At 37.2% G+C, this 26,631-nt stretch overlaps 2 protein-coding genes across 3 annotated transcripts in view; one reads left to right on the forward strand and one right to left on the reverse strand.

Moving 5' to 3' along the window:
• Positions 1-26,409, forward strand: part of SLC49A4 (solute carrier family 49 member 4) — a 98,325-nt gene extending 71,916 nt beyond the window's left edge. Inside the window, exons 8-9 of one of the 2 annotated variants that reach the window (XM_069555716.1) lie at positions 18,378-18,560; positions 25,359-26,409. In XM_069555716.1, coding sequence (XP_069411817.1) covers positions 18,378-18,560; positions 25,359-25,474 — 299 coding nt within the window. In that variant the 3' untranslated portion in view covers positions 25,475-26,409. Of the gene's footprint in view, positions 1-17,424; positions 18,147-18,377; positions 18,561-25,358 lie in introns of those variants that run through there. The other variant, XM_069555717.1, reaches the window with a different exon arrangement.
• On the reverse strand, positions 5,859-7,133 carry LOC138421490 (spermine synthase). The gene has a single exon (XM_069555718.1). It carries the CDS (start codon positions 7,050-7,052, stop codon positions 5,955-5,957), a length of 1,098 nt encoding a protein of 365 aa, XP_069411819.1. The 5' UTR covers positions 7,053-7,133; the 3' UTR covers positions 5,859-5,954.
• Positions 26,410-26,631: the final 222 nt, after the last annotated feature.

A 26,631-nucleotide genomic window follows, 5' to 3' on the forward strand; every position in this document is an offset into this window, starting at 1 on the left:
GTGTTGGAGAAGACTCTTGAGAGTCCCTTGGACTGCAAGGAGATCCAACTAGTCCATTCTGAAGGAGATCAGCCCTGGGATTTCTTTGGAGGGAATGATGCTAAAGCTGAAACTCCAGTACTTTGGCCACCTCATGCAAAGAGTTGACTCATTGGAAAAGACTCTGATGCTGGGAGGGATTGGGGGCAGAGGAGAAGGGGACAACAGAGGATGAGATGGCTAGATGGCATCACCGACTCGATGGACGTGAGTCTGAGTGAACTCTGGGAGTTGGTGATGGACAGGGACGCCTGGCGTGCTGCGATTCATGGGGTCACAAAGAGTCGGGCACGACTGAGCAACTGAACTGAACTGAACTGTCCAGCTATCAGACCATAATTCCATCTAAGAAGGAACTGAAAATATTCCCTTTGGTATTTTGCATATGGAAATGTATAATATTTTGCCTAAGCTTACATAGCTTGGAAAATCATATCAGAGCATAATACAGAAATTTTTATCTTCTGTAAAGCCATTACATCATTGTTAAACAGGAAGGAAAATGAAGAAAGGCCAAAAGCTATGTTTCAAGTACACACCAGTAAAATTCTTTGAATGAGCAACTATAGGTTTATTTTTTATTTAGGCTTTAAAAAAAATTTTATTCAATCTATATAAACTAAAAACAGAAAGAAATAAAAAAGTTCACTATTTCCCCTACCCCTGACCTCTTGCAGCCACCAATCTGTTCTCTGTTTCTATGAGCTTGGTTTTTGTTTTTTTTGTTTGTTTTTAATTCCACATGTAAGAGAGATCATACAGTATTCGTCTTTCTGTATCTGACTTACTTCACTTAGCATAATATCCTCAAGATCAAAACATGTCACAGATGGCAAGATTTTGTTCTTTATGCCTGAGTAGTATTCTATTGCATATATATTCCACAGTTTACCCATTGTTAGGATTAGGTTGCTTCCATATGTTGGCTACAGTAATTAATGCTGCAATGAACATGAGGGTGTGGATATCCTTTTGAGCTAATGGTTTCACTTCCTCAGATAAGAAATGAGATTGCTGAATCAAATGGTAGTTCTAATTTTAGTTTTTTGAGGAACCTAAGTACTGTTTTCCATAGTGGCTGCACTAATTTGCATCCCCACCAACAGTACACAAGAGTTGGCTTTTCTCCACGTCCTTCCCAACACTTGTTATTTCTTGTCTTATTGGTGATAGCCATTGTGACAGGTGTGGAGTGATATCTCATTGTGATTTTTGATTCATGTTTCTCTGATGATTAATGATACTGAGTTTCTTTTACGTGTCTGTTGGCCATCTGTATGTCTTCTTTGGAAAAATGAGTATTCTGATCTTCTGCCCATTTTTTATTGCATTGTTTGCTTTTTAGTACTGAAATGTATGAATTCTTAGTGTATTTTAGATATTAGCCCCTTATCAGATAAATGGTTTGCAGTTGTTTTCTTCCATTCATTAGGTTGCCTTTTTATTTGTTGATAGCTTCCTTTGCTGTGCAGGAGCTTTTTAATTTGATGTAGTCTCAGTTGTTAATTTTCACTGTTGTTCTTTTGGTGTCAGAAGCAAAAAATTATTGCCAAGCCCTGTGTCAAGGAGCTTACTGTCTCTTTTATATTCCAGGAGTTTTGTGGTTTCAGGTCTTACGGATTCAAGTTATGATTTCAAGGTTTTATGGATTCAAGTCTCTGATTCATTTTGTGTTAATTTTTGCATACGGTGTAAGATAGTGATCCAATTTCATTCTTTTGCATGTGGTTGTACCATTTTCCGAATATCATTTATTGAAGAGGCTGTTCTTCCCCATTGTATATTCCTGGCTTTTTTGTTGTAAAAATTAACTGACTGTAAGTGTACAGGTTTTATTCTGGGCTCCCTGTTTTGTTCCACTGATCTGTGTCTGTATTTTTATGCCGGTACGATACTATTTAATTACTCTAGCTTTGTTATATAGTTTGAAATTAGGACATGTGACGCCTCCAGCTTTGTTCCTTTTTACAAGATTGCTTTAGCTATCCAGGGTCTTCTGTGGTTCCTCAAATTTTAGGATTGTTTCTTCTATTTAGACTGTAAAAAATACTATTGGAGGTTTGATAGCTATTGCATTGAATCTGTACATTGCTTTGGGTAGTATGGATGTTTTATCAATAGTTATTCTTCCAATCTATGAGTATGGACTATCTGTCCACTTATTTGTGTCTTCTTCAGTTTCTTTAATTAATGTCATGTACACGACTGAAGTAGCAGCAGCAGCAGCAGCAGTTTTCAGTATACAGACCTTTCACCTCCTTGGTTAAACTTATTCCTAGATATTTTATTCTTTTGTTATAATTGGAAATGGGATTTTTTTCCTCGTTTCTCTTTCAAATAGTTTATTACTAGTATAGAGAAATGCAGGATTTTGTGTTGATCTTGTAGCCTACAATTTTACTAAATTTATTAGTTCTAACAGTTTTTTGATGGCATCTTCAGGATTTTCTATGTATAATATCATGTCATCTCCAAACAGTGTCAGTTTTGCTCTTCCTTCCCTGTTTGGATGCCTTTTTTTTTCCCTTGCCCAATTGCTGTGACTAGGACCCCCAGATACTATGTTGAGTAAAAGTGGGGAGAGTGGGCATCCTTGTCTTGTTCCTGATCTTAGAGGAAAAACTTTCAGCTTTTTACCATTGAGTATGATGTTAACTGTGATCTTGTCATATATAGCCTTTGTTATGTTGAGATACATTCCCTCTATAACCTCTTTGTTAAGAGGTTTTATCATAAACGGATGTTGAATTTTGTCAAGTGCATTTTCTCTCTCTATCAAGATGACCACATGGTTTTTCACTCTTCATTTTGTTAACATGGTGGTTAACATTAACTAGTTTGCAGGTGTTGAACCAGTCTTAGATTCTTCGAATAAATCCTACTTGATCATGGTTTATGATCGTTTTAATTTATTGTTAAATTTGGTTTACTAATATTTTGTTGAGAGTTTTTTCATCTATATTCAGCAAGAATATTGGTCTGTAATTTTCTTTTTTTGTGTCATCCTTGTTTGGTTTTGGTATCAGGGTGATGTTGGCCTTTTTAAATGTATTTAGAAATTTCCCCCTCTTCTATTTTTTAGAAGAGTTTGAAAAGGAATTGTGTTAGTTCTCCTTTGAAAGTTTGGTAGAATTCACTAGTGAAGGCTTTTGGTCATGGACTTTTGTTTGTTGAGAGGTTTTTGATTATTGATCCAGTCTTTTTTGCTAGCAACTGATCTGTTCAGATTTTCTATTTCATCATGATTCAGGCTTTGTAGGTTGTATATTTCTAGGAATTTACCCATTTCTTCTAGGTTGTCTATTTTGTTGGCATATAATTGTATCATAGTAGTCTCTTATCCTTTGTGTTTCTGATATCAATTATAACATCTCTTTCATTTCTGATTTTATTTATTTGAGTCCTTTCTCTTTTTTTTCTTGGTGAGGTTAGCCAAGGAATACAATATTGGCAATTTACATATCATTAGCTCATCCAGTTGACCTGAAATATTTATAACTGCAGTCGTTTCTGATTGTTATTAGTATCATTTGGGAATCTATATTAATCTTTCCGTGGCTGCTATTAATAAGTTACCACAAATGTTGTTGTTCAGTCACTAAGTCATGTCTGACTCTTTGTGACCCCATGAACAGCAGCATTCCAGGCTTCTCTGTCCATCACTAACTCCCTGCATTTGCTCACACTCATGTACATGGATTCAGTGATGCCACCCAAGCATCTTATCCTCTGTCGCTCCGTCTCCTCTTGCCCTCAGTTTCCCCCAGCATCAGGGTCCTTTCCAGTGAATCAACTTCTCACATCAGCTGGCCAAAGTATTAGAACTTCAGCTTCAGCATCAGACCTTCCAATGAATACTCAGGGTTGATTTCCTTTAGGATTGACTGGTTTGATCTCCTTGCAGTCCAAGGGACTCTCAAGAGTCTTCTCCAGCACCATAGTTCAAAAGTGTCAATTTTTTGGCCTTCAGCCTTCTTTATGGTCCAGCTCTCATATCCATACATGACTACTGGAAAAACCATACCACAAATGTAGTGACTTAAAAAAAAACAACACAAATTTATTATCTTACATTTCTGTAGGTTAGAAGTGAACTTGAATCTCACTAGGCTAAAGTCAAAATGTGGGCAGACTCTAGGGAAGAATTTGTTTCCTTGCCTTCTCTAACTTCTAGAGGCTGCCCACATTCCTTGGCCTGTGGCTCCCTTCCTCAGTCTGTAAAGCTAGCAATAGCAGGTCAAGTCATCATACTGCATCTTCTGTTTCTTCCCTACAAATCCTTCCTTCCTTCATCATTTTTTCCTTCCTTCCCTCTGAACATCATATTCTGCCTCCTTGCACTTTTAAGGATCCTTCTGATTACATTGGGTTTACTTCAAGTCAGCTGATTAGTATCCTTAATTCCATCTGCAGCCTGAATCCTTTTTTGCCATGTTTAACATATTCACAAATTCCAGGATCTCACACACGAATATCTTTTAGGGGAAGGAGGGGACATTATTCTGCCTGCCACAGGATCTTTTTAGAATTACTTTGACAGATTATTTTATAAGCCAAGAGGGCTCTGTTATTGCTTTTTTACTTTAACAAAAGATTGTTTAAAATGCATATTTTTATTCCATATGAAAGTAATATTCACCCACTTTTTAGATTATATGTTTAATTATGGGATTATTTGTTATAAAGGTAGACTGTAGGCTTATTTAATGTAACAAGCACTTATATGGATAGGAATATAGGAGAGTCTGAGAGTGGCTCTATGGGGACCTGTTACCCAGTGGCATGGACGTTCCGTGAGACTCCGTGCATAAGAGGATGGTTCCTTTTGGCTGCATGTAATTAATGTATATTATATATCCCAAGTTGGATTTACATGCTCTGTAATAAAAAGATCAGAAGTTTGCACATCAGAGGCATCAAATCTTTCCAAGACAACCGTTTATTTAGGAGTGAGTATAGTGACAGTAGGGCAGTGGGATAAGGTATACCCAGCACGACCCAGCAGTACCGCCCCAGCTGTGGCTACTTAAACACGAAAGAAAAAGCCATCTCTTTTAATAGTGGATGTTATTTTTTTAATGGCCACTAAATTATTAAGACATATATATATATATATATATATTTATTAAATTGTTTGAGCCTAGATGGACAGGGAGGCCTGGCGTGCTGAGGTTCATGGGGTCGCAAAGAGTCAGACACGACTGAGTGACTGAACTGAACTGAGCTGAACCATGTAATCAACAGAATTGTTAGCTATTTTCTTTGACTTTGAGGCAACACTAAAAAATTACTGAGATACAAATGGTGCTGAGAAGGAAGATTGGAAACCTCTGCTCTTTACATCCTGCTAGTATTCCCTCTTTTCAATGTTTATTTTGTTGCCTATAAATCCCAGTTGTCCAGAGTAATCTTTTTTGGATACTTCACACTTTTATTTTTTTTTTTCTCATTTGTAATTTTAATTGAAGCGTTGCTATTCATTTTTAAAGTCTTTCCTCATAAGCACCAAATTTTAATATCTATATCAATTTGGGTGGGAAAGAAACTCCATGAAGAACTCCCCTCCAGAAGAAAACAATGATGTTCACTCCTCCAAACAACCAAATTCAAATTCAAAGTCTACCAAAATGAAAACAAAACAAAACAAAACAAAAAGCCCACGCAGGAAAACAGAAACAAAAACAAAAATCACATTCTAGGGGCTCAGTGCATTTAGCAGCCTTCACTGTGCTGTCTAATCATCCTAGTTCACCAAAATATACATTTTCCATTTGATTTTTAAATTAAAAAAATAATTAAAAACAGGAAACGTGAAGGAATTCACAATCAATTGCCTGACTTGTTTCGATTTCATGTACAGCATAGAAAGGTCAGGAAGGCTATTTGCAGCACACATGACTCGGGGACACTGATTTTCAAGGTTTAGCTTTCTTCCAAACAGTGTAAAACACCCACAATTCCAAGTACGAAGGGACACAGACGATCTCCTTTGAGAATTCCACAGGACAATACAGGCGCCCCAGCTGTTCTTCGTAGAGTGACAGGGCTTCTGTCAAATTGACACAGTTCCCCTGTGTAAAATATTTCCCATCCTGTTTCAATACTTTCATTGAGAGGTCAAGAATCAGTCTGAGAAACTCCCATGTGGAATCTTCTTCTGGAGATGTGGAGATTGGAACAGCTGTCAAATCATTAATCACATAATCAAACTCTCTCCCTTCTTTGGCGTACCTCTTCAGTACTGGAATACAGTCTTCTATTAGAACCTGATAGCAGTCTCCTTTAAGATTGTCTAAGACATCACCACACGTTTTTCGCATGTATTTCTTACATCCGTCAATCACCATTTGGTCAATCTCTACCATAGTCACCATCTTTGGTTTCAGTTTGACTATTTCACATAATATGCCCCCATCTCCACCTCCCAGAATCAGTACATCTTTGCCACTGTAATCTTCTTTGCCACTGCCCATGATGGCCCGGGTATACGCCAAATCACTTTCCGCCAAATTAACATCCCCACTGAGGATGAGAATATTCCCAAATTGCTTTGAGTGTAAAATTTTAATGTTCTGGTAAGGTGAGTCTTCATCATACACCACTTTATCGATGTCGTACTCAACCAGGCGACCATCAGCAGTGGGCCAGTATCTGCCAATGGCCCCTCCTCGAACTATGGGTGGTAATCGCTTTACCCGCTCAGTACTGTCCTGACTCAATTCTTTCATTCTTTCTTCTACTTTGTTCAAAAGACTATCGGCTTCTTTGCCTTGTGCATCGCCGTCGTAGCTCTGAAGATCCTGCAGCACCAATCCATGCGGGTAGATTCTCAAATTGGCAAAGCTGCCATTTTTGTTTATGTACGTCGCTAAATAGCCATGGTCCTGCCAGGTGTGCACTGACTCCGTCATCCCCTGCTCCTGGAAAATGGACTGGAGGCCTTTCAGAATGGTCTCACCATCAGCTTTGGCGCCGAGCTTGAAGTCGAGGGTGCTGTGCCGTGCTGCTGCCATAGTGAGGCGAGGCCCTGGGCCATGCCTGGGGGAGACGGCCGGGGAGACTGGGGGGGCCGCGCGGCGTGTCAGGCTGCGGCCGGCGGGTACTTCACACTTTTAATATACTAACATTCCTTCATTAGAGTTTTGAGCAGTTTTGGCAAGTATTCTGAGCCAGAAAATTTTTTTTTATTCTGGTGTAGTTTCAGATTTAGCAGTTATTCAGCATTCTGGTGGAACAGTTTTAGTTTACAGTTCTTCTTGTTCATGGCATTACACTCAAAAGTTTTTTGTGGTACTGTATGTCAAGTATGCATCTGTTAGATTTCATAAGAACGCAGTCATGAGTACATGATGAACAGACTTTTTTCCTTGAATTAAGTGTAGAATATTCATTATAAGATAGCATGTTCATTGAATAGCCTATATTTTCTATTTGACCTGATAAAATTAACAGTTTAATCTTTGGATGGCAGCATTATAAATTTAGTTTTTACCTCCTTTTTTTGTCTGGACTTATAACAATGAGCTTGTTTTACTTTTATAATCAGAAAGCATATTTATTAATATATTTGAAAACTATGCATCTTTTTAAATCTTTAAAGGAAACTGATGTAATTGATCCCAGTCAAGACTTATTTTCCCATTCTGTCCTTAAAAATAATTATGTTGGACAGAAAGGAAAGCAGAATTCTGAAATAAACCAAGACTAGAATTGAGAAATTGAGTTTGAGGTAGATGTCCTAACCACTGAATTCATAAATTCTCCTGTTTTCAAATGTCAGTTTATTAATGTCACTTAGAAGCTCCCGAATGATACAGTTTTAACTTATAAATACACTGGATTAAGGTCTAGATTTGTTCACATACATTCTCTGAATTATCAGAGTATTGTTTTCTCTTTCCCTGATACTTACCAATTAGTAATTACTTGAATATATGTCTTATCTTCATATCAGCCTGGAAATATGGAGCATGGACATTTGTCTTATAAATTCTGACCCCAGCGCCACCCTAGTACCTAGCACAAGCCCTGAATAATGAGTGAATGAGTGAATGAATGAATGAATGAAGTATATTTTATCTCCATTTTGAATCTCAATAGGTATGACTTATTGCCAATAATAGTCAGGAAGCTTGGCCACTCTTTATTATTCAGCACTAGCTATAGGAAGGTCAAAGGGCACATTTTAATAGAACAATGGAGAATTTGAATAAATCTGTCACAGATACTCTTACTGCCTTTGTAAAAGTCTGACCTAATTCCTTTTAAGTAAAAAGTTTTGATGAAAGGGAACTTAGTACAAAATCTAGTTATAGACACATCTAGACCTTTAGGCTGATATTTCAAGTCAGTGATGGGAAATTCATGTTTCTTTTTTTTTAACCAGAGTCATTCTTTTTTTAATCAGGAAAATGTCTAGTCTTTTTCCAGTTTCTAGCAAAATTATTATTTCTACTATTACTTTTTATAAATCAGAAGAATCTGCATGAAAAGTATTTGAAAATATACACCTTAATTATAACAACATAATAAATTAAAAGCTATTAATTTTGTTCAACCCACGTGTTATAAGTGCTACTACTGCTAGAACCTTCTAATGCAATTTTTTTGTAGTTCACTGATCTTGATATTACTGTTGCCATCTCTTCAGAAGAAAAACTAGATTATTCCATACTATCTCAAGGTATACTATTTTCATATGTGTACAAACATCCTCTTGAAGGTTCTCAGTGGTATGCTTCTAATATTTCTGTAGGGAAACTCAATATTTAATATTGTATTATGTCTTCATTAATTGAATTAGCTGTAATAGGGAAATAAATAAACTCATGATTAGACGAGTTTCAAAATCTTGACTCTTATGCTAAAACAAAACTATGAAAATATATTATTCACCTTATCTGAGAAATGTCTAGCCTTGCTAGCCACAATTCACATGTCATTTTCACTGAACAGATGAGTACTTTGAAAATGACATTTTGAAAAATGTTAGCACTTTGATGTTGAGTTGTTGAAACAATGTAATTTAACTGTTTAACAGAAGATGCTTTGGGAGAGGTTCTTTAATGCAAGTTCCTAGAATGCCCGGGGGGTGATAATGGGTAGGGGGGCCCCTTGAGGGTGGTAGCCCACTAAAAGCTGACTTCAAATGGTAAGTGAAGAAAGTTAGTATTGAAAATCATGTGAAATGTATAGACTAGAGAGTAATCCTCTTAATATATTTTCATGCATTTTACCTTTGTTAAGATAATTATGTCCCATTTTAATAGCATGCAAAGAGATAAAAACAAACACTTGCCCAAAAATGAGGGGAAATGAGAAAACTCAGACAAGGGTGATGAGCATAATTAAAGAAATGCACGTTATTAAGGAAATTAGAGATTTTAAGCTTTAAAGAAAGAAGGCTAAGTAGTCAATTATTATTTTCAGTTTTATGAACTAAAAGTGAATTACTCATGTTTGTAACTGATTAAGGGACAAAAATAGAACAGGGATTAAAAGACGAGAATAGATTTATGAAAGGCTCAGCGAAATGCTTCTTACTGAAGAAGGTCTTGTAATATTCATCCATGGAGATTTTCAAGGGAAACAAGTCTTCAGGTAGAACCTGTGTTTCTTGAAGGTGGAGGGTTTGACCAGATGGTAAATGTTCCATGATTTAATAGTACATTGCCTTCTGCAGAACCATACATCATTCTTTGGGAGCTTAAAAGTTGCTGATAAACCTCAACCTAGGATGTCTCATTTCTCAACCAGTCTACTCTGGGCCCACTGTTTCAGGGGATTATTAGTTGTGCTTCATTTCTGCAAGATAATAACTATGCTTTCCAACCGTAAGGGACTGTAAACATAACAGTCAGTCTTTATAGGACTGAATTCTGCCAACAAAGAGTCTACATGAGAGACACTCACAAATTAATAACATGCAGAAAGGAAACCATCACCATGAATGAATACTGCAGCCAAATGTGCCCCCTCCTGTTTTGAAACCCTTTCATGTATTGCAGTTTAAATTAGTGATAGGTCATTAAGGCCACAGCAGTCATTTTTAGGAAGAAAATGTGAGGCTGAGTTGAAAGACACAGGTCAGTGATACAGAGATGTGTATTAGTATGTGTGTATATATAAACATACATATGTATTCTATATATTCAATATGCTCAAAATGTGTGAGGAACAGTAGTTAGCAAGCTTTTGAATGTTTACCATGTGTCTTTACATATATATCTTTATTTCCAAAAGCAGTATTTTCACTTCAATGTCAAGTTTTAGTTTTTATAAATATTTTTAATAAAGGTCTCATCTATAATAATTCCTAGTTAAGTTTCCTAACTTTTATCATGAAGTAAAAATTCAGTCCATATGCACAATATTAAAAATTTGTCCAATAAAGTGTATTAATGTTAATAAACCTACTCTTTAGGGAAATTTCTTGACTCTAATCCTTAAAATAATTTTTATGATAAAAATATTGTTATTTTATAATCCTTGTTTCATATTTATAATGCTTCTTAATAAAACTGTAAAAATATTTCTGTTATTATCCTCTATGAAGCACCTTTAAGATTTTGTTTTTAACATCCTAATTAAGCTTTCTACCTACACGTATCTAAATTTGTTATTGATCTGCTTAAATTAACCTTAGTCATCATCTGATATAACTTATTCAATAAATGAGCTCTTTCATTACAACCCAGATATATGTTCATATGACCACAACTTTAATGAAAGCCTCCCTTGTAAAAAATTTATTTTTAATTGAAGGATAATTACAGTATTGTGTTGGTTTCTGCCATACATCAACATGAATCAGCCATAGGTATACATATGTCCCCTCCTTCTTGACCCTCCCTCCCATCTCCATTCCATCCCACCCCTCTAGGTTGTCACAGAGCCCCAGTCTGAGCTTCCTGACTCACACAGCAAATTCCCACTGGCTGTCTGTTTTACATATGATAGTATATATGTTTCCATGCTGCTCCCTCCATTCATCTCACCCTTTCCTCCCCGACTGGGTCCACAAGTCTGTCCTCTATGTCCGTGTCTCCATTGCTGCCCTGCAAATAGGTTCATCAGTACCATCTTTCTGGAGTCCATATATATGTGTTAATATATGATGTTTATTTTTCTCTTTCTGATTTATCTTACTCTGTATAATAGACTCCAAGTTCATCTACCTCATTAGAACTGACTCAAATGCATTCCTTTTTATGGCTGAGTAATATTCCACTGTATATATATATATATATATATATACACACACACACACACACACACACACACACACCCCACAGCTTCTTCATCCATTCATCCGTCAGTGGACATCCAGATTGCTTCCATGTCCTAGCTATTGTAAATAGTGCTGCAATGAACACTGGTGTCCATGTGTCTTTTTCAGTTATGATTTTCTCAGGGTATATGCCCAGTAGTGGGATTGTTGGGTCAGATGAGAGTTTTATTCCTAGTTTTTTAAGGAATCTCCATGCTGTCCTCCATAGTGGCTGCATCAATTTGTATTCCCACCAACAGTGCAAAAAGGTTCCCTTTTCTTCACACTCTCCAGCTTTTATTGTTTGCAGATTTTTTTGATGATGGCCATTCTAATCCGTATGAAAAGACTTTGATGCTGGGAGGGACTGGGGGCAGGAGGAGAAGGGGACGACAGAGGATGAGATGGCTGGATGGCATCACTGACTCGATGGACGTGAGTCTGAGTGAACTCCGGGAGTTGCTGATGGACAGAGAGGCCTGGCGTGCTGCGATTCATGGGGTCGCAAAGAGTTGGGCACGACTGAGCGACTGAACTGAACTGAACTGAATATCTCATTGTAGTTTTGATTTGCAGTTCTCTAATAAATAGCTATGTTGAGCATCTTTTCATGTGTTTATTATCTATTGGTATGTGTTCTTCGGAGAAATGTCTGTTTAGGTCTTCTGCCCACTTTTTGATTGAGTTGTTTTTCTGGTATTGAGTTGGGTTAGCTGCTTGAAAACCTCCCTTGTTAATCAGCTCTGGATCCTAGGAAATTTTCTTGATATCAAGCTGTAACTCACTTGGAGCAACACATCTCCCACAGAGCAACTTGGCCACGTTCCTCTTCCATTGGCAGCTTTCAGAACACTTGAAGATACTGGTCATGTCTCCATTAGCCGTTAATCTAAACATTCCCCAGTTCTCATCACCTTTCCTCACACATGGATTCCATACCATTAACCAGCATAGTGCCTGTCTTCTAAACCTACCATAGCTTGTCGGGACCCTGCTTAAACAGTATTACTAGAATTTAGCACTTTCCCTGCTGCTTTTACTGTTGTTTAGTCCTTTTAGCTGTGTCCAACTCTTTTGTGACCCTGTAGACTGGAGCCCACCAAGCTCCTCTGTCCGTGGCTGCACTTGGAACCTAATTTTAGGAGGCTGTGGCTTTTCCATGCCTTTTTTGCTTCTTTTAAAGAGAATGAAGTAGAATTATCTTAATGCTGTGTGTATAAATGGCTGCTGAGCCCATAGGTGTCTGTCATATTCCTTTAGATTAGGAATGATTTGAGGTTAGTGTCCTATTTACTGTTTCAGCATAGCTGCTTCCATATACAAGGCACTTGATAAATGATTTTGCAGAAAAGCTTAAGCTAAGTTTTCCCTTTTATATACCTAAGCAATAATTCTTGAGCCCATTTTACATTTATCCTGATTAAAGTTCATTGTTTTTGCCTGTGACCTTTTGGTGCTCTGTTTTTGATTCTGTTATCTGTCTTCTGTGCAGTCACTTTCAGCTTTTTGTGTGGAATACAGATTTGAGACGCATTCCTTTTGTGTCAGTACCATTGGATAAAAGAAATGAAAGAAAACTACTTTTTTCAGTCTGATACAGTGGCTTGGTGGGAAGTACACTTGATTCTGTAGATTTAATTATACTATTGTTATTAACACTGCTAACCTAACATTGGGCCTCCCTGGTGGCTCATTCTGTAAAGAATCATTTTGACTCTCAGAATGTCAGTTACTTTATCTTACTTTACCTGCCTCGAAGAGTTAATAGGATGGTCAAATATGACAGTATATTTAAAAGCAGTTTTAAAAGGTGTTTCAAAAATTATATAAATCCAAGATTTGAAGTTGTCATTGTTTTTGATGATATCTTGAGAATCTTAAGTGTTCCATAGAAATAGTTCTTCTCTGAAATTTTATGATTTGTTTTATAACGGCTAATCACCTAAGGTTTGAGTGTATTGACTAATAAAAATGTATTCACACATAGTTTTACTTCCCAAAAGTCTAGTAATTTAGTTTGTCATTGGAAATGGGTGGAGAGAAGAGTTCTTTCAGGGTTATGATCTTCATATTCTTGAAAAACATCCATTTAAGTGGGATCACAATAAACTGGAAAATTCTAAAAGAGATGGGAATACCAGACCACCTGACCTGCCTCTTGAGAAACCCATATGCAGGTCAGGAAGCAACAGTTAGAACTGGACATGGAACAACAGACTGGTTCCAAATAGGAAAAGGAGTACATCAAGGCTGTATATTGTCCCCCTGCTTATTTAACTTCTATGCAGAGTACATCATGAGAAACCCTGGGCTGGAAGAAGCACAAGCTGGAATCAAGATTGCCAGGAGAAATATCAATAACCTCAGATATGCAGATGACACCACCCTTATGGCAGAAGGTGAAGAGGAACTAAAAAGCCCCTTGATGAAAGTGAAAGAGGAGAGTGAAAAAGTTGGCTTAAAGCTCAACATTCAGAAAACTAAGATATGGCATCTGGTCTCATCACGTCATGGCAAATAGATGGGGAAACAGTGGAAACAGTGTCAGACTTTATTTTTCTGGGCTCCAAAATCACTGCAGATGGTGATTGCAGCCATGAAATTAAGACGCTTACTCCTTGGAAGGAAAGTTATGACCAACCTAGATAGCATATTCAAAAGCAGAGACATTACTTTGCCAACAAAGGTCCATCTAGTCAAGGCTGTGGTTTTTCCAGTGGTCATGTATGGATGTGAGAGTTGGACTGTGAAGAAAGCTGAGTGCTGAAGAATTGATGCTTTTGAAGTGTGGTGTTGGAGAAGACTCCTGAGAGTCCCTTGGACTGCAAGGAGATCCAACCAGTCCATTCTGAAGGAGATCAGTCCTGGGTGTTCTTTGGAAGGACTGATGCTAAAGCTGAAACTCCAATACTTTGGCCACCTCCTGGGAAGAGTTGACTCACTGGAAAACACTCTGATGCTGGGAGGGATTGGGGGCAGGAGGAGAAGGGGACGACAGAGGATGAGATGGCTGGATGGCATCACTGACTCGATGGTCGTGAGTCTGAGTGAACTCCGGGAGTTGGTGATGGACAGGGAGGCCTGGCGTGCTGCGATTCATGGGGTCGCAGAGAGTCAGACATGACTGAGAGACTGAACTGAACTGAACTGAAGTGTATGTGGTGGTACACAGGTCTTTGTTTGTGGCAATGTAAATTACAAGCCTATGAAATTTTATTAACGTCTTGGAGAAAAATTCTGCATCAGCATTGTGTTTTGTTCTACTAAATTACCTTGACTTTTTAATTGATAGGCAGTTTATTTTAATTTTAGTATCAGTACTATAGAAAGTCATGGAAATATTTAATGATCATGTAGTTTGAACCCTCTGATGAGCAGCAAATTATCTTGTCTGCCTGACTTTTAATAGATGACTTTCACCCACTGGATCTGCCAAACTAGTGTGTAAAGATACTGTACCAGACTCTAAACTGAAAATTCAAATGGAAGTCAAATTCAGACTTATAATAATCAGCTTTTACTTTGTGCATGTCCCAGAATACTGGGGAGAATATTAAATCAATCCTGACACAGATAGCTTTCGCTCATTCTGATTATGAGGATCTTAATTTAACCCTTTCCTGTGTAAATTATTTTGATTCTTTAATTTCTACGATAACAAGTGATTTCACAAATCCATTTAGCATAAAGGAATCTTATGGTCATCATTTTTATAGTAATTCAAGAAGCAAACACTGAGAATGAGAGAATTGAATGAACGTACTTGCTTTGTTTTTTATTTCTGGCCTCTGAAGTTATATCAGCAGTCTTAGCCCACTTATCCTACATATAACAAGAATTTTAATAAAAGGTGGGAATATTTATGTCGAGGATCCTGGACCAAGGCTGGATTATATGGCTCCTGGATGTAGACATCAGGTGTGTGAGTCAGCTCTCACACCGATAACCATTTCTGAGTCAGGGAGCTAACAAAACTGCATAAAGTAGAGTTGGATCAGCTGCCAGTTAATTAGTTTACAATGACATTTCTCTTTTTATTTTATTAAATAGGTAAAAACTTAGTAAAAACTAAGTTCAAAAAAGCAGAAAAGGGTATACAGTGAAAAATGTCTACCATCCTATGGCCCCCAACTTCCCTCTCTAGAGCCAACCCTGAATGTCAGTTTCTTAGGTATTTCCCAGAAAACTCTATACATTTATAAATAAGTGTGTGTGTGCACACGTCTGTGTGTGTGTGTGTATACCTTACACTTTTCTGTACTTTTTTCTTTTATATATTTTTGCTGCCATTACCATCAGCAAATACAGTTGTTTCATTTTTAATGGTTGCATAGGATACCTTTGTTTGGATGTTTGATAAATTTTTAAACAACCAACTCACAATTGGTGGATGTCAAGCTAATTTTTAATGTTTTCATACTACAAACAATATTGCAGTGAGTGTTCTGTGTATATGTGTGCTGCATAGCTGTAGGGTAAATTTCTAGAAGTGGAATTCCTGGATCAAAGAGTAAGTGCGTTATTTGATAGATGTTCCCAAATTACCCACTAGAAGATGAACTGTTTACAGTTTCATTCACAGTGGTTTTCAGACAGGATTCCCTGCTTCACCAGCCTCTACTTTTCTGTGACATCTCATGCCTCTTTTTTTTCCCCATACCATGCTTGATAAAAATCAGTAAAATCAAATCTCTTTTCAAGACTCCATACTGACAGTCCCCTTTCACTGTGTCCTCATTTCACCTTGTCATTGTTTCTTTCCCAACATGCAATTATTTTATTATGTATAGATTATGATTACTTTTCAGTTATTACACTTTAATTTTCCTGATTACAAATTGCATGTGAGGGTATATTTCCTTCAGAAATATAAATGTCAAAGGGATTATTTTTAAACATATTTTCTAAAAACAGCTAATTCCATTAGTGGTTTGTGAACTTTCTTAGAAGTTGCACTCAGTTCTTAAGTGTTTGCTTTTTCTTATCACTTATTTCAGTGTTTTATCATTGTATTTATTTATTTTTTAATTGAAGTATAGTTTATTTACAGTGTTGTGTTAATTTCTGCTGTACAGCAAAGTGATTCAGTTATAAATATATATACATTCTTTTTTTAATCTTCTTTTCCATTATGGTTTATCATAGGATATTGAATATAGTTTTCTATGTTATAGTCAATGTTTTATCATCTTTACCATCTAGGATTATCTGTTTTGGGGTCAGTAGTGGTCTCTGCTCTGATTACCATGACTTACCATAAATTAGTATAAAGTGTTTTTTAGATAGAATACACTTCTATGAAGCTACCAGTGATGTTCCATCTCTAGATTTCCTAATGTACACTAATGAGTCATGGGCAAGGAGACTGTGTGGTTGATTTGTGTGATCTGTGTCCAGCAAACATACAATAAGCGTGAGGTGTTGGGTTTTAAGAAACTCTTGAAAATTGCATTATGTTTTAAGTATGTTTATTGTATCTATTAGATGCTTCCCATTTAATCCTGTGTCTAATCTGGTCATCACTTTAGCCAAAAGTGTGTCCTTTATTCACCATCATCCTTTTGTCCTCTATTTCCATGTGTCTTCTAATCAAAGAAAGCCAAAGCAATCACCAACTATTTGTGATAGTAGAATGTGCAAAATATCTTACAGTCCTAAAAGGCCAGTGTAATTGGAGGAGGAAGTATGAGTTGAGATTAATCAGAGAAACGCTGTTAGGAAACAGTGGATGCAGATTTTTTTTTTAACTTCTCCAACAATGTTAGGGATTATTAATGATTGCAACTGAGTTTGGTAAATTCTGGTAATTTGATATTAGCTCTATGAATAATACATAACAGATTTAGAGTAATTCTCTCACTTTCTTCTGTTCCTCAATAGAAATTTTTTTCTTAACAAATATTTTATTTAAAATATTTTCCTGGTAACTTTAAGGTTAAAATAATTGCTACTCACTCTCATCAGTGGACATGATATACTTATTAGTCCAGTGGGAGATGTTTTAGGTTTCTGAATAGGATGTCTTTCTTTCCTCATTGATTCTGTGGTTTAGTTGCTAAGTCGTTTCTGACTTGTGACACTGTGATCTGTAGCCCACCAGTCTCCTCTGTCCATAGGATTTTCCAGGCAAGAATACTGGAGGAGGTTGCTATTTCCTTCTCCAGGGGATCTTCCCAACCCAGGGATCGAACCTAGGTCTACTGCACTGCAGGCAGAGTCTTCACCAACCAGCTACCAAGAAAGCCCATTGATTCTGTATTCACCTTCAAATTAACATTATTGAAGGTTTGTATGCAGACAGTAGCATTAATACAATTATTTGGAGTGGGGCACATTTCTCTAACCATTCCTCTAAGAATAAGAGCAGTGGCCTTGTTCAAAATTTTCACTATAGATTGAGTTCATAGGCTATTTATAGGCTAATCTGGGATCCCAGCCACTATTAATTATACATTTCTAGGTGAAATTTTTTTTTCTATGTTCCGAAAAAGTCATGTATTTTTAAAAAACTCTTGACCTGAAACTCATTCTAAAATTGAGGACTATTTCTATTTTAAGTGTTTCTTCAGGAACTACATAGTAGATAACTGTTATTTTGTGCTTCAAGGCTGTTATTAAACAATCTTAAAATATGTAATTTTCAGTAATAATTAATGTCGCTTACATCTTTTCTTAGATTTTAAGTTTTCTTTAAAATTATAGAATGAGTCTAGATTTTGTGTTAAGTTGCTATATTTTATCTGTCCCTCGATAGGCCAGGAGTGTGACTCAGGGGGAAGAACCCTTTAAATTGTAACAGTTAAAATTGTTTTTGTGCTTTGGAGTAATCCACCAAAAAGATAAAGCAAATAAACTGGTAATCATCCGGCCATAAAACCTTTTCCTATATACTCCCCAAAACCTGAGCAAAGAGCTGACAGATGTGTGAAGCTTTGTCCAACTTCATCAACTACCACTGGGAAGAAGTAAAATTCCAGAGTCAATACTTATGAAACAGACACCAGAAAATCCATCTGATATGACTCACTGCCACTCCTGTGAAACTGAAATGTTTGTGTTTTTATTTTAGTGACATTGTACGCCTCCTGTATTCTCCTGGGAGTGTTCCTGAATAGCAGTATACCTATATTTTTTGAGCTTTTTGTGGAAACTGTCTACCCAGTTCCAGAAGGAATTACTTGTGGAGTTGTCACTTTTTTAAGTAATATGTTCATGGGAGTACTTTTGTTTTTTCTCACATTTTATCACACAGGTAAGAAATTTCACTCTTCATTTACTATCTAAATGTGTCCATTAGGAGTGAGGTTTGTGGTGCTGATGTATAGAGAATTATGTGATGAGTTCTAAGGCAAATCACTTTATTTGTGCTTTCACATGCTAATAAAAGAAAATATCTTCAGTTGCTTTTCTTGAAATGCATCCTAGCCTAATGTAATGTACCCTAACCCTTCGCACACACCTGGAATTTCTGATTTAATTAACTTGGACAGAGGCCCAGCATTTCTACCTAACCCTCCAGGTAATTCTAACATGCTGTTTCTCATTGAGAACCACTGATATCTTGCTTAAAAAAAAAATTACTTTGACTCTACTGTCTTAACATAAGGTTGAAATTAAGGTCAGGGATATATATGTAGTTTAAAGCTTTATGGATAATGATAGGTCACTCAAAGAGCAGATCCAGTGTATAGGACAGCTTGTCCTGTGAACATTTTATGATTACAGAGATGCTCTTTGTGCTGTCAACATAGTAGTCACTAACCCCATGAAGCTAATGCAGCTACCAACCTGGGGTTTTCATTTTATTTCATTTTTATTAATGTAAATTACATTTAATTGCTACATGTGGCTGCCGAATTGGTCAGTACAGGTATAGTGTGCAAAGAAGGTTAAAGTTAGAATCCAGGGGTATGCCTTTGAAGAAGAGGGAGGTCCTCACAAAAGAAAGGATTAGGGTCCTCAACCCATGTGGAGGAGTTCACCTTGGACCAAAGGAGGTGGAGAGAAGGCAATGTACATGCCTTGGAAGCAGACATCTCTGCCAGAAACATCTGGGCCTGGTACATTGCTTGGGGAGAGTTCCTTCTTGATGTGACCAACTTTTCTGTTTAGAAGCCAGTTCATCTATGATGAGCTTGTGGGAAGACAGTAGAGGAAGGGCCTAAGGAGAGAATGAATAGCTTTTGAGGGGATGGGAGGAACTGCTGCAGGGACAGCTGCAAAGCTCACTGGGCATGTGGAAGGCAGACCCCACGGTGTTGGGGTCGGCAGCTTTGTAGTGACTCTGCTTTACAGTTGCTTGGCTTTCTCTGATACTGTCTTCTGCAGTCCAGATTTTGTCTCACTGGTTTACAAAATCGGGGCCCAATTATCTAGGTTTCTTTTTCGCATTATAAAATAAAGATTTATACTTATTTTATACTTCTATTCATCTTATTTTTTATTTTTTACTTGTAAGTTGTAGATATAAACCTTTTATTAATTTTTAGTAGGTTTCTGTCCCATTTTATTTCATCTTAAACAAATGAATATTACCACCTGTTTTTTTCTGGTTGCTATTTCCTTGACTACTTATCAGATACCAGTAAATATGGGTAATTTGTACATGTAAGAATCTAATTTATAGGACTCAAATATAAGAAATGCTCTGAAATGTGACACTTCAAGAAACCTAATTGTTTTCAGGAATCCTCATAGGCTTTAACTGAAATAATAGCGACAATAACGTCCTTGACTGGAAAATAAATTTTTGAAACTTTAACAGATGATGAAATAGAATCTCCCTGAGCTTTGGACAGCTTTTGGCAGAGTACTTTCACCTCACAGCAAAATCCAAATGCTATATTAATTTCTTAATATAATTAACAATAAACTAGATCATTTCTGTCAATCAGTAATTCAGGAAAAGAAGTTTTCAGCTTTGCTAAACCTGATATCCATTTGGTTTGCCCTATGAATGACAGTAATATTTTCGAAGGAGATCTTAATAAAATCAGACCACTGTTCACTGTCCTCCTGGAAACGTGTGTTTCCATTAGGGGAAATGCCATCACCAGGTGTCAGGGGAAAGTCTTTGCCTGCAGTTAGTTTTCTAAATGGAATCATCTAACGGTTATTACGTTATCAGCTTTAACCCACTTCAGTAGTGTCACAGTTGACAAAGATGGCTGTTGCCCTTAGAAATGGTTTTCCAGCTCGCAGACACAGGTGGGCTGTGTGGTCCTTGCAGCCTGGCTGAGCATGCACGGTTTCTCCTATAGAATGGAAATTCCTGAGTCTTCCCAGCATTTAAAAACATCAACAGTAGATGCCAGATCATGTTACCCTTAATAGACTTCTTGCACATGACCTATAGAATATAAGAGACGTGTATTTATGGGTCAGTTTAAGGCAGGAACCACTCCTGCGCTCTCTGACTGTGGAGGAGGCCAGTGCATTCCTACCATTGTGCTCAGCCAGCAGAGAGTCTCTGCCGTTCTCCTGGTTCCTGCATGTGGCAGCTTCCGATTCGTTCAATGGAGACAGGCATCTGTATGTCAGTCAGTGCTCACTCCTCGTTTTGCAGGTTCTTGGTGACCAGACACAAGCAGACATTTGTGTTTCTTTGTCACAGGCAGTGTTAGAAACAGCACCATTTCTGTTAATTCCTATCTCACTGGTATGATCGAGGGTTTACCTAGCTAGGGGAAAAAAGCTTCCCTCTTTTGGGTTGGCTTCTGATCACATGTTCTTACACATATCTGTATAGATAGATGTTAAAGGTTTCTGCCTAAACTCCATGACTACTGTAAAAATAAAACTTTAAATAAAGATTAATCAAACAGGATGATTTTCAGGACAAAAAAAAATCTCAGTATGTTTTGACGTTTTAGAGTTAATGAGAAAATCAGTGTGAAAGAGCTTTGACCAGGGCATGACTGGCACTCACTAAATTTTTTTTTTCCTTCTGGATAAAGTTTTTCCCTTGTGGATAATTTTTTTTTTCTTTCTGGTGATGATAGGAATTTAAACATCTAGGCTTCTATTTTTTTAATGTTTTTATATGCTTATTTTTCAGTGTATGTAAGGAGTACAAACAAACCCACACTCCACAACTTTCTAAGGCTAAAAAGTTACTAGAAATATAAAAACTCTGTTGAGATTCTTTCCCTTATGATTAGTTGATCTACCCCCAAGAAGTCCCACAGCAAAATTCAACATGCCTTATAGCCTAGATGTGATGATACAGAAATGACAAATCTGAAAACAATTATGTAAAATTATTTCCTAAACTTTTAGTTCCACAACGTGGTATGCTAAATGTTGTATATGATAAATTCCCTTCCATTAGAACCAGTGTTTGAATGTCATAATTTAGTCATTTTAAATTTGAAAAACTCGCCCAGAAGTTAGTTATGTATCAGAATTCAGCTATTAGTTACATGATTGGAGGGTCTGATTTTTAATCATCATAAAGATCGGTGGTTTTTTAGATCACTTCTCAAGGCAGTACTAAACTTCCTGACCGGAGTTTTTGTTTCCCCACCATGTGCTATCTGGTAGATGACTACATCAGATGTGGCTTTTCAGAGCCATACAAACTAACCCAAAATGACCACATTAGAGTGCTTTGCCTGGCAAGATAGGCTCTAGTATTGATTTGCCTGCAGATCACAGCCGTTGCCGTCATGAATGATGAACGTCTATACCAATGCCACTTGACTTACGTGGAGCCCTAGCCCTAGGCCACCGAGTTTCCTGTTCTGTGTTGATTCTGCTTTGGGAACCTGGGACCCTGTCAAAGATTTCTTAGAGTTTGTCTGACTTGCGTTTTTCGGGGTCACTTTCAAAAAACGTTACTTACTCCTTAATATAATCATATTTGCAAAACTGAGTTGCTTTCTGTAATATTTGCTTTGCAAATCTCAGTGAGTTATTTCAGATAGCACAGTGATGTTTTATCCTAATGACTTCACATACAGAATCCATTTGAGAATGCTGTTATATTCTTCAGATGCTCTAAAATGTATCCCAATGTTCTATTTTTATAGTTTGTAGGTTGTTCTGTAGTTTGTATTGCCTGGGTTTTGTTGTTGTTCTAGAAGCTCTGCAACAAGTTTTGGCTAAAAGCATTGAAGGTTTTTAACTCAGTCTTTCATTTTGAAGTAGCCAACCATGAATTTGAGGCTGTGTTGTGTGCTGAGGAGGGAGGTATTGTCTGGTGGTTACCAGGAGAACAGGTTCAACAGGTGTATAATAGTGAGAAGTAACTTTATATCTAAGAATAAAAACACAGTGTGATGGTCAAAGCTATTAGGTAATTAATGTGGAATGAAGGGAGTATTACACTGTGAAATCATGGTGTCAGCTGGTTCTCTTGAGATACAGTGGAGACAGTTTTATTAAATCACCAACATTTTGGCTAAATCAACAAAGTAAGTAGAAGGCTGGTTTTGGAAAGTGTGTTATTCCAAGTTATTTGGAATCAGTTGAAGGTGGTAGAAACTGAAAGTGTGGCATCACTGCAGGGAAAGACGAGGTGAAAAGTAGAATGGTTCATCCTAATTAGTTCAGTCCCAATAGAGCCTCGGCATTGTGCAGAGCCCTGAAACATAGCACGTGTCTCACTGTAAATTTGTAAATTAACAGAGTCTGCAGGCGGCAGTGCAGGAGATGGCTGAGGACCAGCAGAAATGTAGAAGCAAATCAGGAGCCTTGGAGCAGGAATTTATATGCTCTCTAGTGAAAGGCAAAGGGAAGGAATGTTGGAAAACCATGCTCACTTTAAAAGATACAAAGACAGTTTTGACGGAAAAGGACTCTGTTGGTTTAATCATGTCATATGACTCTGGACTTCAGAGAACCACAGTTCACTTCACTCCTGCCAAATCAAGTTGAACTTTTAAGCAAAGCCATTTCCTGCACATCAGAGCCACTTTAGCTGTGATGTATGTGAATGGTTTTCAGTGGAAAATGCAGAATTTTTCCTCCCTGACCTTCTTCTCTCTAAACAGTAATTTCTCAGAACACTGGTAGTTGGGTGAGCCAGATGAACTCACTGTAGAGTGCACTTGGCTTTTTGGTGACAGGTGTGCACAGGAGTGAACATCAACCAACAAACCATGACACTGAGAAGAGCAATTTCGAGTTATTTCTAGAAATTTCATCTAAACCTAGGTAGAAGGAATCATTTTACAATGCTGATGAAATAAAGGTCTGCTTTGGCCATATTTGACTAATTTCTAGGTTTAAGGAGAGCTAGGACAAGTTGATCATTGTTACATATGTGTTACTCTGGCTCCCATGAATACAGTCTCTAAGGTTTAGAGAGTGTCCTTGACGTAGATTCCTTGTCAAGTGATGTACTTCCTGAGCTACTGCTTTAAGCAGATTTTAAATTTGACCTTAAAGTCAGAAATGGTCACTTTTTGTGTAAACGCTATGCTGTTATCTCTATTTTGCTGCTTTTTTTCCTCTTATTTTTTCACTGCTTCTTTTTGCCTGTTAAAATTATCGTCAGAAATCCAGAGGCTATCTGGTTAATATAAAAGCAGAAAATGCTGGGTATGCCATTTCAGGGAATATTAGATTAAAGACAAAATCCCAAAGATCACAGCCTTTCTGAGTATTTAGATTATAGTCAATCCAAGTAAAGGACAGAAACCAGCTTTGTGTAAAAAATACCATTGAAATACACATCTTTGTTGCGTGCTGTAGAATAGCATGTCTGACTTTTAAAATGTAGAAATGGAGAGGTTAGGGAGGCTGCTTTTGTGAACATATTCCAGGGAAAAAGTGTGTTACAGCACCTTTTCTTACCGGTTAGTTTTCTGATTTCCATTCCTGAGCATAAATTGCTCTTTTGGCCATATGAATTATGGATTAATCTAAAGCAGCAGCATAGAAATCTTTTGGATGATTTTTGAAGATTAAGGCAGTATTAGCATTCTGTAGAAACAGAGAGGGAAAATATAAAATGTATAGCAGTGCCCAAAGGAAAAAATGTACTAGGAAACATATTTCCTTCGTTTTTGTTCTTTTTTTTAAAATTGAAATTGCTGAATGGATATTAAACTAGAGAAGTTAACCACCCCACCCACCCTCCATCACCACCACCACCACCAGATTCTTTGTGCCAAGAAACTGCCCACTTCTACACCATAACCTCAGAACTGACTGACAGAGGGGTCGGGATAGAAGGAAGCTGAACAGATACATGGCTCCAGGGCCCCCGGAGCCAGAGGAAGCAGCACAGTGGGCTGGGCAGCAGGTGTGTTTTGGTAACGAGACCCAAGATTGGCCTGTCGGAGAGTTCTGAATTCATGAATGAGCATTTTTGAAGAAGCACATTCTCAATTCCATTAAATCAAAAACATCGTTATTTGAATTGCCTGTTTAGATGATTTCTGTCAATTTTCTGGTAATTGGCATCATATATAACCATTCTGTTAGTAGGAAAAAAAGACTAGAAAGAAGCCAAAGTATTCTCAGTAGTATCTCACAGGGTCGAATTAGGATTCATTTTATAATGTTTTACATATTATATGTATATAATATGTTTTACTGTGGTTACTGCATGATTTTTTGCTGAGAGTTAGGTATGTCTTTCCCCCCAAATATAAAAGTTTTATCTTAATTCAGGTGATTTTTTTTGTCTGTCTAATCCACCAGATATTTCAAAACAGGGGTAAGAGTCATGGTGATAGAGGGCACTTCATATATAATTAACAAACTAACATTTAAAGGGCATTGATTTTTTTTCTTTGAAGTAAGATTTGTTTTGTTTTGTCTTGCCACTGAAGCCAAGGTGGATTAAACTGATGAAAAGTCATAAGCAATGCTGATTAAAAATACCCACAGGAAAGCCCTGTAACATATTCCATGCATCACTTAGACTCCAAATTTGTCACTGTTTATTGAAAGCCGGTTTTCAGGCGTCCCAGAGCACATTTATTATGAGTGCTTATTTTAAGTGCATTTGAATGCAAAGCAAGCGGGTTGCAGCCAGCGTACAGGTGGCGTTCTGCTGGCGACACGTGGATGCTTACAAGCGCATGTTTTTGTCTTGCAGAGCTGTCTTGGTTCAACTGGTGCCTTCCCGGGTCGTGCTTGCTCAGTCTCCTTCTCATTCTGTGCTTCAGGGAATCCTATGACAGACTGTATCTTGATGTGGTTGTCTCAGTTTAATAGCACAGACTCAAAGGAGTTTAGAAGGAGACTGGAAATCAACACTGCCTACTGCACATTTGCTTGGAATTGCACAGAAAAAAACAAAAGGAGAAGAGAGAAACTTCATTCAGAGGTTTTGTTAGGTTACAGGCGATCGCATTAATTACTACTAGGTCATAATAATGTGGAACTTGAGTGATAATAGTGGATTTAAAACTGTATCAGTGACATAACCTGTGCCAGAGTCGGGTTAGAAGTGTGGTCTTACCCAGAAAGCACTACCTAGGTAATTCCCTCTATGTTTTGTGCCAGTGCTAAGCTACTGATTGGTTCATTGTAATTATGAGAAGGAATAAAGGGTGCCTATCACATGAAGATAGCTCCTTCCCTAAGCCACATATCAGAAGAGGAAGAAATGCCACTAACTTCTAAAGAAGTTTAAACCCTATGTAGATTTTAATTGTAAAATAGCCAACAGGTGTATCAGTGATAGAAATTAGCCACATGTACACTACATTTTTTTTCTAATAAAGCAATTTCTTATATGACTCCTGATTTGTAATTAGATTGGAAAGCTTCGGCCACCTTAATTATGGTGGCCAACTGCTTTCTAGTGACTTCAGAGCGCATACTTTGTGTCTCGATCTTAACTTATCCTTGTTTCTGTGAAATACAGTTTGATCTACTAGGCTCTTAAATGTTTATATTGAAGGTGACTAAATGTTTAATATAGTTGCATTAAATGCTGTATGAAAAAATGTAATTTCCGTTCTGATTTAGCACTTTGTGAAAAATGAAATGACAAATCCCACATTACATCCTGTGTCTTTGGGCAGATATGTGTGTGGTGGCATGGGATGGGAAATCCAGCACCAGCTGTTATTTACCAGGGTTGCATTTTATTAAATAACCCTTATTTGAAAATAACAATTTATAGCCTTGAAACTTTCAAATCTGTGGAGTGATTTCTGAATTCCTTCCTTGTATCTCCATTCAGGGTATAAAATATTCAGTTCTGTATGGAGTCAGTATATTGGAGGGGGCAGTATTTTGCCATATCCTGCCTTCTTTCTGTAAATGACGGCTTTTTCAAAAATAACACCCATTGGACAGCTCTTAGACATGTATTTCACTATGACATAAAGTAATATGCGCTGGTGGGGTTATGGTATTAC

The sequence above is a fragment of the Ovis canadensis genome, chromosome 1 (assembly GCF_042477335.2).
Source record: "Ovis canadensis isolate MfBH-ARS-UI-01 breed Bighorn chromosome 1, ARS-UI_OviCan_v2, whole genome shotgun sequence".
Classification (NCBI taxonomy): Eukaryota; Metazoa; Chordata; class Mammalia; order Artiodactyla; family Bovidae; genus Ovis; species Ovis canadensis.

Excerpts from the sequence above, each read along its gene's own strand:
- LOC138421490 (XM_069555718.1), bottom strand. The coding sequence starts at position 7,052 with ATGGCAGCAGCACGGCACAGCACCCTCGACTTCAAGCTCGGCGCCAAA.